The sequence below is a fragment of the Pelobates fuscus genome, chromosome 8 (assembly GCF_036172605.1).
Source record: "Pelobates fuscus isolate aPelFus1 chromosome 8, aPelFus1.pri, whole genome shotgun sequence".
NCBI lineage: Eukaryota > Metazoa > Chordata > Amphibia > Anura > Pelobatidae > Pelobates > Pelobates fuscus.
Window position 1 is genome coordinate 154,891,004 of NC_086324.1, and position 15,718 is coordinate 154,906,721.

At 38.4% G+C, this 15,718-nt stretch overlaps 1 protein-coding gene across 2 annotated transcripts; it reads left to right on the plus strand.

Moving 5' to 3' along the window:
- The first annotated feature begins 1,863 nt into the window (after positions 1–1,863).
- LOC134570925 (somatostatin receptor type 5-like) lies at positions 1,864–12,792 on the plus strand. 2 transcript variants are annotated; one of them, XM_063428936.1, is made up of 2 exons: positions 1,864–2,004; positions 11,683–12,792. In XM_063428936.1, the coding sequence occupies exon 2, from the start codon at positions 11,703–11,705 to the stop codon at positions 12,708–12,710; it is 1,008 nt and encodes a 335-aa protein (XP_063285006.1). In that variant the 5' UTR covers positions 1,864–2,004; positions 11,683–11,702; the 3' UTR covers positions 12,711–12,792. The 2 variants fall into 2 exon arrangements, with proteins under 2 accessions (XP_063285006.1, XP_063285007.1); XM_063428937.1 differs by having other exon boundaries at positions 1,999–2,008.
- Positions 12,793–15,718: the final 2,926 nt, after the last annotated feature.

Consider the following 15,718-nt stretch of genomic DNA (forward strand, 5'->3'; position numbering starts at 1 on the left):
TTTGAATTGTCTTCAATCCCTGCCTCATTTCAATGCACCCATTATGGCCACTTTACATTAAAAGTAAGAATAAAATGGCTTCAGGATATGGCTTCAAAGTTTGGGGTTGCAGTGACTTTTTCGACCCAGGCAGCAAAAATTCTTGGGTCACACCTAAACAGAGGCTATGCAAGCTACTGTGGGCAGAGAGTCTCATTATGCCTTGCCATATTGCTGCCCGCCAAAGGGGACTCGGAAGGTAACCAACTGCAGCTGGTGTGCTTAGACCGCCCCAGCCTGAAACAGCAGGGAATATCCTTGAAAAGAAACATTTAATGGAAAAAATAAATTGCGGTCTCAAATTCAGGTCACAGGTACAAGATTGGAACATCTGTTTATAATCTTGTTAGAAATTGCATACATGGGCTAGCCTTTATTTAATTCCTTAAGGCTACACAACAGGTTTAGAACATATCCAAAAATACCCATACCGTTTTATATCTCTATATATACGTGTGTGTGTGTGTGTGTGTGTGTGTGTGTGTGTGTGTGTGTGTGTGTGTGTGTGTGTGTGTGTGTGTGTGTGTGTGTGTGTGTGTGTGTGTGTGTGTGTGTGTGTGTGTGTGTGTGTGTGTGTGTGTGTATATATATAAATTCAGCCCACTCCTGCTTACTCTATTATTAAATTAGTAGATTTGTAGAAATGAATGTAGATTAATGCTAATCAATGATTTTTTTATTCAAATGAATTCTTGGAATATCTCTGAATACATTACTGTACAATTTTAATTGACGTATTTGTATGTGGGTCATACTAAAAAAAAATCAAGATAAATCAGGTACATTTTGGAAACAGAAAAAAAAGTTGCTAATGCTAAGTTTTGACCCTTTGATTGCCAGAGGAGTGACTGAATGCATTGTCCAAATGCAGCCCAATGCATCGGGAAGTTTTAATGGAACACTAGTTTTATTTGGAGGGAAGCGTTAATAGTGGGGATACTGGTAGCAAGTTTGTAACCGACTAAAAACTTTCATTCATGCAAATTGAGTGGAATTGAAAAAGTCAGCTCTAAATTTTAGATAACACCAAGAGGTTATTTTTTGCAGACTTCAGAATTAAAAGTGAATTTATGAAACGGAAAACATTAACTCTGGCAAATTTGTAATTAAAAGAGCAAGATTTAGTTCTTATATGTTTAGGGACTGCAAGAGGCGAATTCTGGGAATTTGTAGAGAAGATTAGGAGAACATTTTTTTTTAAACATAGAAACATAGAATGTGACAGAACCATTCGGCCCATCTAGTCTGCCCATTTTTTGTAAATACTTTCATTAGTCCCTGGCCTTATCTTATAGTTAGGATAGCCTTATGCCTATCCCACGCATGCTTAAACTCCTTTACTGTGCTAACCTCTACCACTTCAGCTGGAAGGCTATTCCATGCATCCACTACCCTCTCAGTAAAGTAATACTTCCTGATATTATTTTTAAACCTTTGCCCTTCTAATTTAAGACTATGTCCTCTTGTTGTGGTAGTGTTTCTACTTTTACATATAAAGGTACGTGCATGGGTTAAAGGGTAGGGGCAAGAGGTAACAGAAGTCCAGGTTTTAATTCTGACAGTTTTGGGAGACAGGAAGAGTTAATTCTGGCTGCTTTTAAAAGCCAAATAAACTAGAATTGACAATGCTGATATATGCTTGAGGCGAACTCTGTTAAAAGTGATTCAAATCAGCTAATGTATCTTCAAGTGGAACCTTTAAACTTCCATCCAATCAGCAGCCAGCTCTCTGGAATCCCTCCCAGCCCATGAGCCTTGAAGTTGAGGAGGGTCACAGTACATTGTGGGATGTATGTAAAACTGTGTAAAAAGAGATGGGATTTTTAGAGCTGACACTGAAGAAACAGGCACCCTGCAGCAGAACCTACACTGTGCCCTTCTGGATTAGCTGATTTTGAAACATCTGACTTTGCTGAGTAATCTTTGAATTCTGACTCATTAGCATCATTTTTTTTTTTAGCCCATGTAAGTACATTGTTCATTTTTACCTGCTTTCCTGGACAAACAATAGAATTCAGTTGTCTCAAAAACTAAACTTGTTTCCTTTTCCACACTAGTTCCAGGAAGCAATGATTTACATTTCCTATTCCACACTGACTTATGTTGTCTTATGCTAATGTTTGTATTTTATTTTATTTTCTGAATGTGGCAGTTTAGAATTTAACTTAAAACACTAAATGTTATGACTCTCACACTTGTGTGCATTGATGTTCCAATATATACTTTGAACTATTAGTTATTGTAAAGACCATTCATAGAACTATGTTTTTTGTTGTTGTTGTTTTTATATGGTTTATATTAGTTTGATCATTTTTAAAATTCAAATTCATTGTATTTTGTTAATTTATTTTTTCTGCTGTTCTTCTCCCCACCCGCCCCACTATTTTTCTAATTACATTGTACACAAACTCTCTCTCTCTGTCCCCAAGGATTGATCTATTAATTGAGCTGACTGTAAGGTAATTAAAATTGATTGCTAAAGTACCATGAGTCTTTAACTACACTTCAGACAAGTATGTGATTAGATTGGAGGTAGCAAAACAGTGTTAAACATTAGACATATCAACTGGGAAAAAAGTGTACTATTGTCTAAAAATATATTTGTTGGAGTCAGACCGCAAGAATCATGAGATTAGTGACTCCTACAAGTCATCTTTGTGCGTGTTTTTGATTTATTCAATTTTTGTAGTTAATTTTTGCTCTCCTGGTCATCTAAAATTAAAGGGGATACTGTATAGAGCCTTTATTAACAACTTCAATGCATTTAGAACCCAATGCACAAAAAAGATGCTTACCTCTGTATGCCCCTCATACAAGGACCCCCCTCTACAAGGACTGGCTGGTCTTGACCAGCCAATCCTTGATCTTGCATTAATTTGCCTGTATTCACATTCCTAAATAAAATTACAGAAAAAAAATAGAATAAGTATTTTTTTTTTTTTCCTGCATGCACACGCCTATGTGTTTGCTTGGGACAACTAGTGTGCATACACGTGTAACATAACACTTATGTACAGTTACATTAGCAAATTTCTAATGTCAGACATTGGTCATGAGTGTGCGACTGTCTCTTCTATATTGACTTCAAACACATGTTGCAGTTAAAAGATGTTCCATTCACATAAACCAATATCAGTTCATTTAAAGGAACGCTGCGGCCACCATAACCACTTCATCGAAATAAAGTTATGGTGCCAGGGGGTCCCTGGGTGCACTTATACTTTAAGGTGTTAAACGGTTTAACCCCAAAAGTTGCCTCCAGCGCTGATTTCAGGTCCCCTGGGGTGACATCTGGCTTCTGAATCTGTTACAGGAAGCGCGGAGTGTTGCTGGGCAGGGACAGCACTGATTGGATTAGAGTGGTCAGCTGATGTTCTAAGGCAATTAGTAGCTCAACATTGATTAAAAAAAAAATGTATCAATGGGGAGCTACTTATTGGGTTACAGCGTCAGCTGACTGCTCTAGCCAGTCAGTGGCGCCCACTCTGCGCTTTCTGTAACTGAGATTCAGAAGCAGAATGCAGCCTGTGGAAACTAAATATCGGCGCTAGAGACATCGTTTAAAGTAAGAGTGCATCAGGGGGCTTCCTGGCACCATAACAACTTCATATAGATGAAGTTGTTTTGGTGATCTGAGTGTCCTTTAAAGTCAGTGGCACAACTGCTGCCTCAATTATGATCATATGCCTACTCTTCCGTGACTTAGATTAAAATAATATTCTTCATTTTAATGGATTGAGCACATTTTTGAGACATGTACACATGTTCTCTGACTCTTTCTTTTGGAAGAGGGAAACCGGGATGGAGCTTTGGTGCAAGATGTCTGCATCTAGCATAATATCACGATGATATTTCACAAGACAAGTCATCAAGTGTGGCCCTTTAAACAACAGTTACTTGTTCATCCCGGCCTCCTGCTACCCATTACCCCCACCCATCTTATCGCCTAATAACCCCTATCTCTGACCTCACTTGAAGCAGAAGTGTTTGATAAACACTGTGTGATCTGTTCAATCTGAGTCAATAAGTCTTGGAGTCCAAGGATTTACTTTGTTTATTCAGCATTCTAAATTCTTTCTGAGTGAGTGAGGTTGAAGTTTGAAGTTTATTTTCCATTTAAGTCTTTATCTTGTGTGTTTTGTATTTATTTTGTCTTTGTGTGTCAGCAATAAGATGCCTTGACTTTATTTATTTTTGCGTAAACACTGTTCACGTGAGTGCTCTTCACTTTAGGAATATATGGTGAATATAATACTTTGTGGAATACTTTTTAGCATTACTGTAAAACATTCTATCATTACCTCTCATTATTGTCGTTCTTCCCTACATACCTTCCCCCTTTCTTTGTTTTGCTTTTTTTGTTTTTTTTCCCACTGGTGAATCCCCTATTGTTATCACGGATGCCATCATGCTCATTTGACATTATTTAAGTGAACAGATCACCTTTTAAAGGCAGCCCCCAGATACCTTATTTACTATGAGACAAAGTGCTTGTGTGTTTTCTACCCTCATTTCTCTACCCCCTACATCCTGTTTTTAATATCATGGCAGAATAGTTATACTAAGGAAACATTCTTACTAAAGCTGAATACCTCCAACATTTGGTAGATATTGATCTAATTATTTGTACAGAACACTATTATCTGGAGAGTTTTATATTGATTGGCAGTGATATAGCCATCATGTATTACACTATCTTGACCGCTATAACACCACTGAATAAAACATTGAAAATCACCTATAACTTTTTTTTTTTTTAATTTACTGTTTTGTTTTTAAATAAAATATTTAGCAATTGACATCACAGTCCTGGCAGAGTCAGGGCACGCAATTCAAATAAGGGGGAGAAATAGACACCATGCCAGCACTGTTATGTCTATATTTTTGGCAAATATTGGAGCAATTTATTAAATCTGGCAGCTTTGTTCATCTGATTTTTTTTTTGGTGCCCTAACTGTCACTTTTGAACATTTGCCATTCAGATTGATCAAATTTCCATTACTTTTTTTTTCTAAATTTGATGGTTTACTAAAATGGAAATTTTGTGAAAAATAGCAGAATTTGCTATGAAGAAAACTGTTCTTTTTAAGATAACATTTTGAAAACTTAAAAAAAAAAAAACCTGCATGACTGGGCTTGACCTGGCTTGACCTGGGCTTGACTTGATCTAGGAAGCTTCTCGCAGTAGAAGAGGTTACTAGCATTATTGCAGACTCCAGGTAAGTTGTCAAAGTGTTCTTAAATCGATTATCCCTACACTAAAGAAATATCTTAAAATTATCAAATGACCCATCTAGATATGTAGACTACACAATTTGTACCCCCTTTTTTTTTTCTTCCCTGCACTCTCTTCCCTTCACCTCACCCCACCTAGTTTGGTTTTCACTCCCAGATTACTTAAAGAAGGACCTCCTCAAACGTTTTGTTCCGAATTAAAGGGACACTAGGGATCAAAACAACTTTACCTTAATTCAACAGTTTTTCTGCTCAATTATCTGCCATTTAAGAATTAGATCAATTTTGTTTCCATTATTGCAACCCTAGCCACACCTCCCTTGACTGTGACTCATACAGCCTGCATAGTAAAAATGGTTTAATTTTCAATCAGATGTTAAACTGCTTCACAAGTTTTTATACCCTACTCTGCACATTGAACTTCGATGCACCTGTAGGCTCTAGAAGGCAGAATAACAGAGCAGGAGATAAGAAATTCTTAATTAAACAGAATGTGCAATAAAGGAAGTGTAAACATTAGATCTCAGTTTGCAGGAAGTCTTTAGGAAGGATGTGCAAGTCACCTGTAGGGAGGCGTAACTAGGGCTGCATAAACAAAGTGATTTAACTCCTAGATGGCAGATAATTGAGCATTGAGACTGCTGAGGCATGATAAATACACCAAAACTGATTCATTAAGCTGCTTTTTTTTTTTTTTTGGGGTGCCTAAAGTGCCCCTTTAAAATTGCTTGTTCTCTATTTTCTACTTGATTCCCTGTGTACATGTTTTGTTAGTTTTTTTTAGCTTGCTGTATACTCTGTATGCCCTACAAACAGTTTCAGATATGCATACATTAATCTTATTTTACCAATTGCATTTTCTCCCTGCAACCCATTGTCTCAGTATAAATTATTCCTCTAGATTTTAAGCTCTGAAACTGTCTTGCGTGACACATCTGTATTAGTGTGTGTCCCGTTATATAGTGTATCCTTCTCTCTATAAACCCATTTATATTTTTGCATAATTTGTAAAAAACACTCTGACTAAGGGCACTATATATAAAGCATAAAACAAGCAAAGTGTAAGGGAAAGCTTTCATGAAGAGCAATTTCTTCAGATGTTTGAAAAAAAAAGAGAAGGGGCCAATTTGATGTAATGAGGGTGTTTATGCTTGTAGTGAAGGCTAAGAGTGAAATTGCATAGAATCAAGAAGGAGCACTTGGGAATCAAAAGTACTGTCTAATTGGAAACCAATGGAGGTTTGGAAGAAGGAGGTGTGGTATAAGCAGTATGGGGTATGTTGTGGAAGATACATGTAGCCACATATTGAATTTGTTGACATTGATTGATGACATTATGTGAAGATTGACCAGGAGGAAGTTGCAGCACTCAAGGCTAGTGAAGATGAGGAATGGATAAATTACGTTGTAAAGTAGGTTAGAAACCAATAGATTTTCCAGATATTGTAGAGATGAATGTTAGAGGATGGATAAATATCTATCAAAAAGTAGTGATAAGTCAAAGAGAAGGCCTAGGTTGCAAACTACGAGCGAGGAGATGTTTTGTAGTGGGTGGAAGTCAATAGTGGATGTTGAGATGTGAAAGTGGAGCAGGGAAGAAGAAGAAATGTTTGATCTGGCTTGGATTTATTTGCAGAAAATTTTATTTGCAGAAAATTCCATAGGTGATCTCAGAGAGGCAGGAACTGATTAGGAGGGAAATTAAGATTGGGTTGGTGTGCTGCAGAATTTTAGTGCTTTATAAAAATTATATTTAAAGGATCACTATAGTGTCAGGAAAACAAAGCGGTTTTCCTGACACTATAGTGCCCTGAGGGTGCCCCCACCATCAGGGTCCCCCTCCCGTAGTTAAAACCCCTTCAGCAGCTTACCTTATTCCAGCGCCGTGCTCCCTCGGCGCTGGTGACCTCTCCTCCCCAGCCAACGTCAGCTCCCCTGTCCGACGTCAGCGGAGCCGAATGCGCATGTGCGGCAAGTGCCGCACGCGCATTCAAAGTGTCCCTAGGAAAGCCTTTCTCAATGCTTTCCTAAGGACGCTGTGCACGATGGAGGCATAATATGCCTCCAGCGTCACAGATGCGCCTCTAGTGGCTGTCCGGAAGACATCCACTAGAGGCTGGCTTAACCCCGAATTTAAATGTTTGCATCTGAAGGGTTAAAACCTGAGGGACCTGGCACCCAGACCACTTCATTGAGCTGAAGTGGTCTGGGTGACTATAGTGTCCCTTTAATATTCACACTGTCACAGCCACCAACAGTATTAAATCTGTCCGGACAGTTCTAAATTTGGACAGCTATCTCACCATGCAAGGTTTTATTCTCTCCAGAGCACTCTCAGCATGAGAAGCCTCCAGATTGCCTCCAGAATGTCATTTCGTGTTGAGGTCTATGTTTATGTTGTCAACAGTGAGGCAGGTGACATCTCTGGCATGTTGTCCCTAACCACTACTTCACCTGCTGCACTACATTAACTACTACATTAGCATTTACTGTGTTCCATAAAAAAATAAAACAATACGTAATTCACAGAGGAAAACACAGACCTGATTCATTAGGGGGTTTATAGACTTAACCAGAACATTTACCTTACAAAAATGGAGAAAATAAAATTCCACATTTTTTCATTTGGCTATTTTGGACAAAATGTGTCACTCCCTTGTCAATGCCCCACTGTTTTCTTTTGAGTGAGTAAATGTTGTTAGTTTTTCTCTGATCTTTTATTTCTCCTCTTGTAACGTGACACTGTCTATTCTGTTCTGTCCTCTGAAGTGTTTGTTCTGTTTTGAAGTGGTTTATAAAATAACAGACATTACTCTTTAACAGTAAAAAAAGTAAAAAACAAAAAAAAAAAAGGTACCAACTCCATAGATGTCTCTTGATGTGAATCGTTGAAATGCACAACTTGAAGGATTCGGTCACGAATGCGTTTGTTAAAGGGGAGAGGAGGAGACGGAGTGCAATCATATAGCAAAAAAGAAGTTGATACCCATCTTAATGATTGTGCTTGATTAAAGAATTCCTTCCAGGAATGAAGAAAAGTGATTTGACTGTGACTGAGTGGAAAAAATTAAGTGTCTTTTTTAAAATACCCATTTGATAAGTTAATTGTACCCAGCAGGAAAACTGACTGAAATCCAGCTCACCCACCACCCCAGAGCTAATGATGTGCTTGAGATAAGTCCTCTTCACACATATGCTGCTGATTGTAGAGATAATGGCTGCTACAGAAGTATATACTAATTTTTTAATGATGCCATTCACTTGTATTGAGGAGTTATTGCCTTCAGGTAAGGTCAGCGAGTGTGGAAAATCTCCATATAAATTTGAAAATTAGAGGGACACTCCAGGTGCCACTACTCCAAAGGGGCAACGTGTTTTAAAGGATCCAGTTAGTTATAACGGGAGATTTTATTTGTTTTATTTTTGTTAAATAAATGCTAATTAGTGCTTATTAGTTTATTTATTTTTTTTGTTTGTTTTTTTCATACAAATTCCCCGTCCCAGCTTTCTGTAGTATATTTTTTGGGTTTTTTGTATTGTTTTTTTTTTGCACCAAAGGTACCACTATCCATAATGTCACACCAACCAAGAGATTTAGTAAAAATCTTGAGTTTCTACAACAGGAAGTTTACAATTGAACTACAACTCCCAGAAACCCTTGTTTGTGTCCATAAACTACTGCTTTTAGGAAGAGGTCTACAGTGCTATAGGACGTATTGTATTAGCATCAATCACTTCCTGGTTTTGTGAGAGCCCATTGCAAATCCTGCTGGAGTTTGTACAGGAAATACAAAAATCTCTATTTTTTTGAAGATTTGACTTAGATTTTTAAATGTGACTTTTAATTTTTAAAATGGGTGAGTGGGTGCAACACTAATGTATTGTAACCTGCATTTTTTATGAATTTTTGTTCCCTTTATGCTCTGTGAACCTATGTTTAAAATTATAATTGCAAGCATCTATATTAAAGGTTTTGTTTCAACCCTTTTTATTCCTTAGTCACCCCCATAAACCCTGTAGAATATTTTTTAAATTAAGGTTTTAGTGACCTTTGTCCAGCATTGGGTGACAATTCTGGTGCTGCTCAGCATGGCTCTATCTGAGAAGTGTTTGATCTAACTATTTAACCAGCTCATGCACAAAAAGCAGAAGTGGTCACTGTGGTTGGAGTACCACTTTAAAGGGTTTCTTTACTGAAACATATGTTTGGGAGGTTTTTTTTCTGTATTTTTTTCTAACTCTTGCACGATTGTTGCATTCTTACCACCGATAAATTATAGTGAATAGGGGGGCGGGGCCTGACTACAGAACAGAGCAGTGTTGTGTTGCTGAAGCTCTTGCAGCCCCATACAAACTACGTTGAATCCCGCTAAGCAGAACCTGCAACCCAACTTATTCTGGCTCCTATGTGACTCGGGATACCGAGACCTACAGGATGACACCCTTCCCGAGGTTATACGCCAGGGTCCCGAGCACTCTTAGTTACTGAGACCTACACACGAGGTGGACATGGGGGAGACGGCCGCTCTCCCGTTGTCCCAAAGCACTGAAAGGCACAGCTCAGACCACCATTCCCCCCCCTATGGACCGGCGGGGGTTATCCCGGTCCCCATCAATCTGGCACGCAAAGCTACACGGACTGCACCTGACCGCCCGGACTGAGGCTTTGATTATCCTGTACCCAGCAACATGGCTGATACTATATCCGGGCCTGTGCTCACACTGCCCAAGCCTAACAGCCTGGACCTGATTTTCCAGAATTCTGGGCCCGACTGGAGCAACACCTAACCGGGTCCTCCCCTGCTCACGGAGCGGGGACAGAGGAGGGGATGAGGAGGACAAGGAGTGGACTGATCTCGGGTAAAGCTTGTTCCCCCACGCCCGATACGCTCAATGTATACTCACCCGGGCTGGAGGTCCCACGGAGCCGTCCTACGAAGCTTCAGCCACCACGCCGGAAGCCCGCCCGCCGCTGGCGGCGGCGAAACTCCGGAGCCACTCACGGTACCCACACGGGGAAAGACCCGGCACACCCAGAGGTCCGAGTCTGTGGCAAACAGAAGCCGACCTGACACGAGGCCTGGGGCTGGGGAGAAGCCCCTCCTTCCTTGCAACCACCCAGCACCGTCCACTGCACCCAAGCACCGACAGCCTCACAACCCAATACAGGCATCGGCTGATGCAGTGACCTGAACACAGGCCTCGCACACATGACCGAGCACCTGCATGGACTAACAACCGGAGAGACCTACACTACTAAAGATGAAGACTACCTGATACCCGGGCGGACAGTGAATCTCAGAGACTGTGTCACTTGACTCAAAATGGTACCACTTCAAGCAACATATACTATACTGTGACTCCTCTCCACACCTCAGATATAGTTAACTTTTTTAGCTTAAAATTGTATCTGCCTGTTAGCTAACCCCGTGATGATCTAATACCAGCAGTTGCCAGGACCATAACGTCACATGTGTGCCCCTAGTCCATAAACCTTCGCAGGGGACTGCCCCCCCTAAGCTTTAGCCCATAGCTTGCTGCATAGTAAATACTTTGTATGAAAAGCTTAAACTAACCAAACGCAAATCAATCTTATATCGAAGCTAGACCCAGCCTGTGTTACCTAGTTAGCCTGTTATTTAAGAATGACCACAACGTTTAATCAACCTGTTTCAATAATGCTTTCTATGATATAACCAACCTAGCATGTTAATAGATATATTAAAAATGTGCATGTTACTCATATGCCCCGCATGTTAAGTGAGGAGGAATGCCTGAGGATTGCTATTGGGGCACCTCAAGCCTGTTTGTACTATTATTATGCACCGCAAAAAATAAAAAATATATATAAAAAAAAAAAAAAATTATAGTGAATAAGCCTCTCCAGCAATACAGGCCATGTATCTCAATAATATAGTTCAAATAAATGCAAGGTAAAGGTTTGTAGATTGAAATCCTAGTAGCGAGATTTAAGCCACATCCGATGAGTTGTAAATCTCTTTAAAGGAATTTGGTGAACTGCAGCTATATCAGTTATGTAAAGACTCTACTGAAACTGTTGCGCAAGGCACAGGTCCATTTTATATTGTGAAATAGCTACAGTAATGTGCGTGTATGTCAATCATATGCTTGTTTTTGTTTTTTGTACTTTTTTTTTTGTTTTCTTCCAGCTGGATTTAATCAGTGAGCAAATGTAGCGTTTTTTTCTTAGAAATGTTTTGCCAATTTAACATTTATAGATTACATATGTTCTAACGTGGTGTACTTCCTGTCCATTTTACTTCATTGCCTTTTTTTTTTTTTAATTATTTTTAAATACAGTACTTGATTTGTAGTGCAGTTTGTATCCATTTCAATTCTATTAAATACATTAACCGTAATCACACATTTTATTCTTTTGTAGATCAGCAGCAAAACCAGAAGCCAGAATGAATGATTCTCAGATTTTGGACTATTCTTTGGATTATAACTACACTGACTTCCTGGATTACAACTTTACTCTAGAAGATGATTTTCGGGATTCAAAACAAAATACCTTGTTTTGTGTGATTTACGTGTTGGTCTGTGTAGTTGGCTTTGTTTCTAATGCCCTGGCCATCTACGTGGTACTTAGGTACAGATACATGTGGACAACCACCAACATTTACATCTCCAGTCTTGTTTTGGGGGACCTGTTGTATATGCTGTGTTTGCTGTGGTTTGCCGTTGAGACTGCTTATTCATACTGGTCCATGGGTATCATCTTGTGTAAAGTTTTCTGGGCTCTAACGACCTCCGTTGCCTTCTCCAGTTCATTTTTTCTGACAATTATATCCATCAATGACTGTTTGCAGGTCTACTTCCCTGTCTTCTCGAGGAATAGACTTGGGCCAAAAGCAGCCTTGGTTATCAGTGGCTGTACTTGGGTTATATGCCTTTTGCTGGGCATTCCCATATTTAGGTATGCATCCCTAGATTCTGGAAAGTCTTGCAAAGTTTGGTCTGAAGCCACCTCTCTTTACTCTATTACAATTACCACCTATCAGTTTGTTTTGGCCTTTTTTGTGCCACTGGCATTAGTTTGTGTCAGTCTAATTCTCACAGCAAATTGGTTAAAGTCTCACAAGAAACATGCAGATCCTTCTTATACTAATGTAAGAGAGGACATGATATTGGTTCTCGCTCTCTCTATTGTCTATGTCGTCATTTGGCTTCCAATGCATGTTCTTGAAATAATGTCTGCAGTTGGAGTCTTTACGGAACTTACGGAGACAGTCTATTACCTTCTCTCCATCGTACCTTACCTAAAATGCTGCATCTACCCCTTCCTGTATGGATTGATATCACAAAGCTTCAACGACGGCTACAAGAGAGTCCTCTGTTGTGCAAAGGCCAAAACGATAAACAAAGACACAGAATGTTGCGGTGATAAACAAGAAGACAAGTGTCTGAATTGATATCATGTATTCTTTGTCTTTTTACATTTCAAAATGTATCGGCAGAAACCTATACATGACTCTTTTTATTCCTATAGGATTCATTTACCGGTAATCCTCAAAAACAAACTAAATAAGCATATTACATATTCTGCAAATAATCGTCTTCTAACAAAGAAGTACCATTTTATTAAAAAAACAGTCATTTTAATCTTTAAACAATGTTTTCTATGTAACTTTTGAAAACAAATGGTTTCGATTAAGCTTTTAGTTTTTATTGGACAGCTGCAGAAAAGTATTCTATATTTTTATATAAATGTATATCATTTTTTGTATTGTATAGTATTGTGACCCATTCACTCACACTGTGTATGTTCATATATGTAATCGCTTTCATATCGCCCTTTCAGAAATGCTTTTGCAAAACAACAGCCGGGGAGTCATATTTTACACACCCCTTAGATAATGTTTTCGAAAAAGTAACCATTAAACATGGCCACACATTACATCATCAGGCTTGAAGTAGCTTGGCCAATCAGGATGTTTTCAATCTGGTCTGCAGAGTTCTAAATTGTTAGCAATGTTTCCCATGCACTACATGGTTTAAAGTATAAGGGGGAGGAGCTGATTGGTAGAATTCATAGTACTCGGTGCACAGCCTCCGTTCTTTTTAGAACAGAAATTTCAGGGACTTGTAGGTCGACTTTCTACTTATGAAAGCTGTTTAGTCGAACTATAAAAGGGTTTGCTCCTCTACTATATTATTGGGCAATGCAGGTTAAAAGGAAGGGACAGAAAGGGAAGTGTATGCACTTAAAGGAAGTATTCACCACCCCTCCCCAAAAAATATGCAAAATTGTGTGTGCAAAAATACAGCTGATTAGTGCGGCCGAATGCTGTAATAGTCATAATCTAACTGTTTGTGCCTAATGTGCTCCTTTAAGTAGTCTTACTTCGTAACATAATCAAAATTGAAAAAAGGCTTGTGTTTAAACTTCAACATATCTGTTTCTGCAGTTGATTGAAAAAAAGATGTAAAAAAAATATATTTCAAGCAAGTTCAATTTGTGCCACAAACAGGAAAAAAAAAAAAAAAACACCTGCGTTCTACCTCCTTGGATCAACACACTCTTACCGCCTATTAGACTTCTTATCTAATACCATTGTACATCCTGTTATAAGAGTCTTAACAGCAGAATTGAAAGAGTATAGCGAAATAAAATGGCGATCTGAGACATCTGTTGTAAAATAAATAAATAAATTACATTTCTGCAGGACGTTCGAGGACAGTTACTTTATTCAACGTTATTGCTAACTGAACTTCCTTTGTCAAACGAGCATCGTGTTTCTTTTATCATTTGAGCACACTGACAAAGACCTATAAATAAAGAATCTAATCGATATACTAAACGTGAGCACCTCTCTTTATTCAAGGCTCTTGGCATTGGTATGCACAGGGTTCTTTGAGCCAGAAGCTGTATCACAGCATTTTTTCTACTTGTACAATGCACATATAATGTATCATAATGATGTATAATTTTAATGCTACGTAGGGAGTTATAAGAAAAAAATGGCTGAAATCCCATATTGTTAAAGGGTTCACATTGTGTTTAATATTGAGTTTATTTATCTTCTGTATTTAACAAATACGTTTGTGGTCTGAAAAATTAAAAGTGGAATGTATAAATAGACACCTCCATTCTGAATTTGAGAGACTCCATATTGGCTCCCTTTAAAGATGAAATAGAAACAGTTTTTCTCCCAGCGCATCGTGTGCAGTTTACTTGGTAGAGAGCCATGCAAATAATATCCATTTTTTTCCTGGCATAAATGTAGGGGGAGGATTTAAGCGAATGCTCAGTGGCTTGGCAACACATGAATGCATGTTTAGAACTCATTAGTATATATTTATGTTAACTATTGCAAGTTATTTTTTGCCATTCTTAATTTATTTATTTTACTTTGTGATGTTTATATTTATTTATTTTCTATATTTGTTACTTAATTTTAATCTGCTATTCATTAAATTCCAGGAATCTATAATTTTTCATGATTATTCCAAATAGAAATAGCATATATTATAGGCTCTGTGTAAATTAATTTGTAATTCATACATATTTATAAATACCTCTTTTTTTTTGTGTGTGTGTGTTTATGTTGACCTACAGTTGCTCCATCGGGGTGGCTATTTTTAAGTACATTTTGGTCAGACGACTTGGAAGTCGCTTTTCCGACCCAGGCAAATAGACACGACCCAGAAATGCACTCTGGGTCTTCTCTGCTGTTAAATCTTGGAGAAGGGTCGGTGCTTTTGACCAAAGATGACTTAAAGATGGGCACCATTATGGAGCAAAGCTAAATTAGGAGATGTACTGAGAAGGGGCATTAGATCGTATGTATGCATTAAAAATAAGACACGGAGGTTACAGTACAGGCAATAATTTTTTTTTTTTTATTAATGACCAGAAATAAGTCTTCCTTTAACAGAATAGTAGCTATTGAATAGTAACTTAGAGGAACACTATAGCTTTAGGAATACAAACATGTATTCCTAACACTACAGTGTTTATGTAACTATTTCGGGCCCCTTTAGATTGCATGGAAACGCTGGGCCAGTTCTATTTAGCGAAGCTTTTCTCAAGTTAATCACACAATACTATATAACAATATTAATATAGCAAAGAATTATGAAATATTGTGTGATTGATCTGAGACAGACTTCATTGCAAAGCCGAAACATTGTCCTTTTCACGATCAATGAAGAGTGCCTGAAACGATCGGTTGTGTACCTGGTCGCTTTATTTGGTTCTCGAACAACTACTTTACATTTTTAGTTCTCTGTTAATTTACTGTCACTTTGATTTGGTGAGAATGAGTTGATCTTACCTATCCTGAGAAGGTTATTGATTAAATAGGTTGACCTACTTTAAAACCATATCCATCACTAGAACTGGCTCAGCTTGAGTCCTGGGTAATGCACAGGACTGGACTTTGGTAAGGGTTGTGCATTCACTAACGTTGGACAAGGA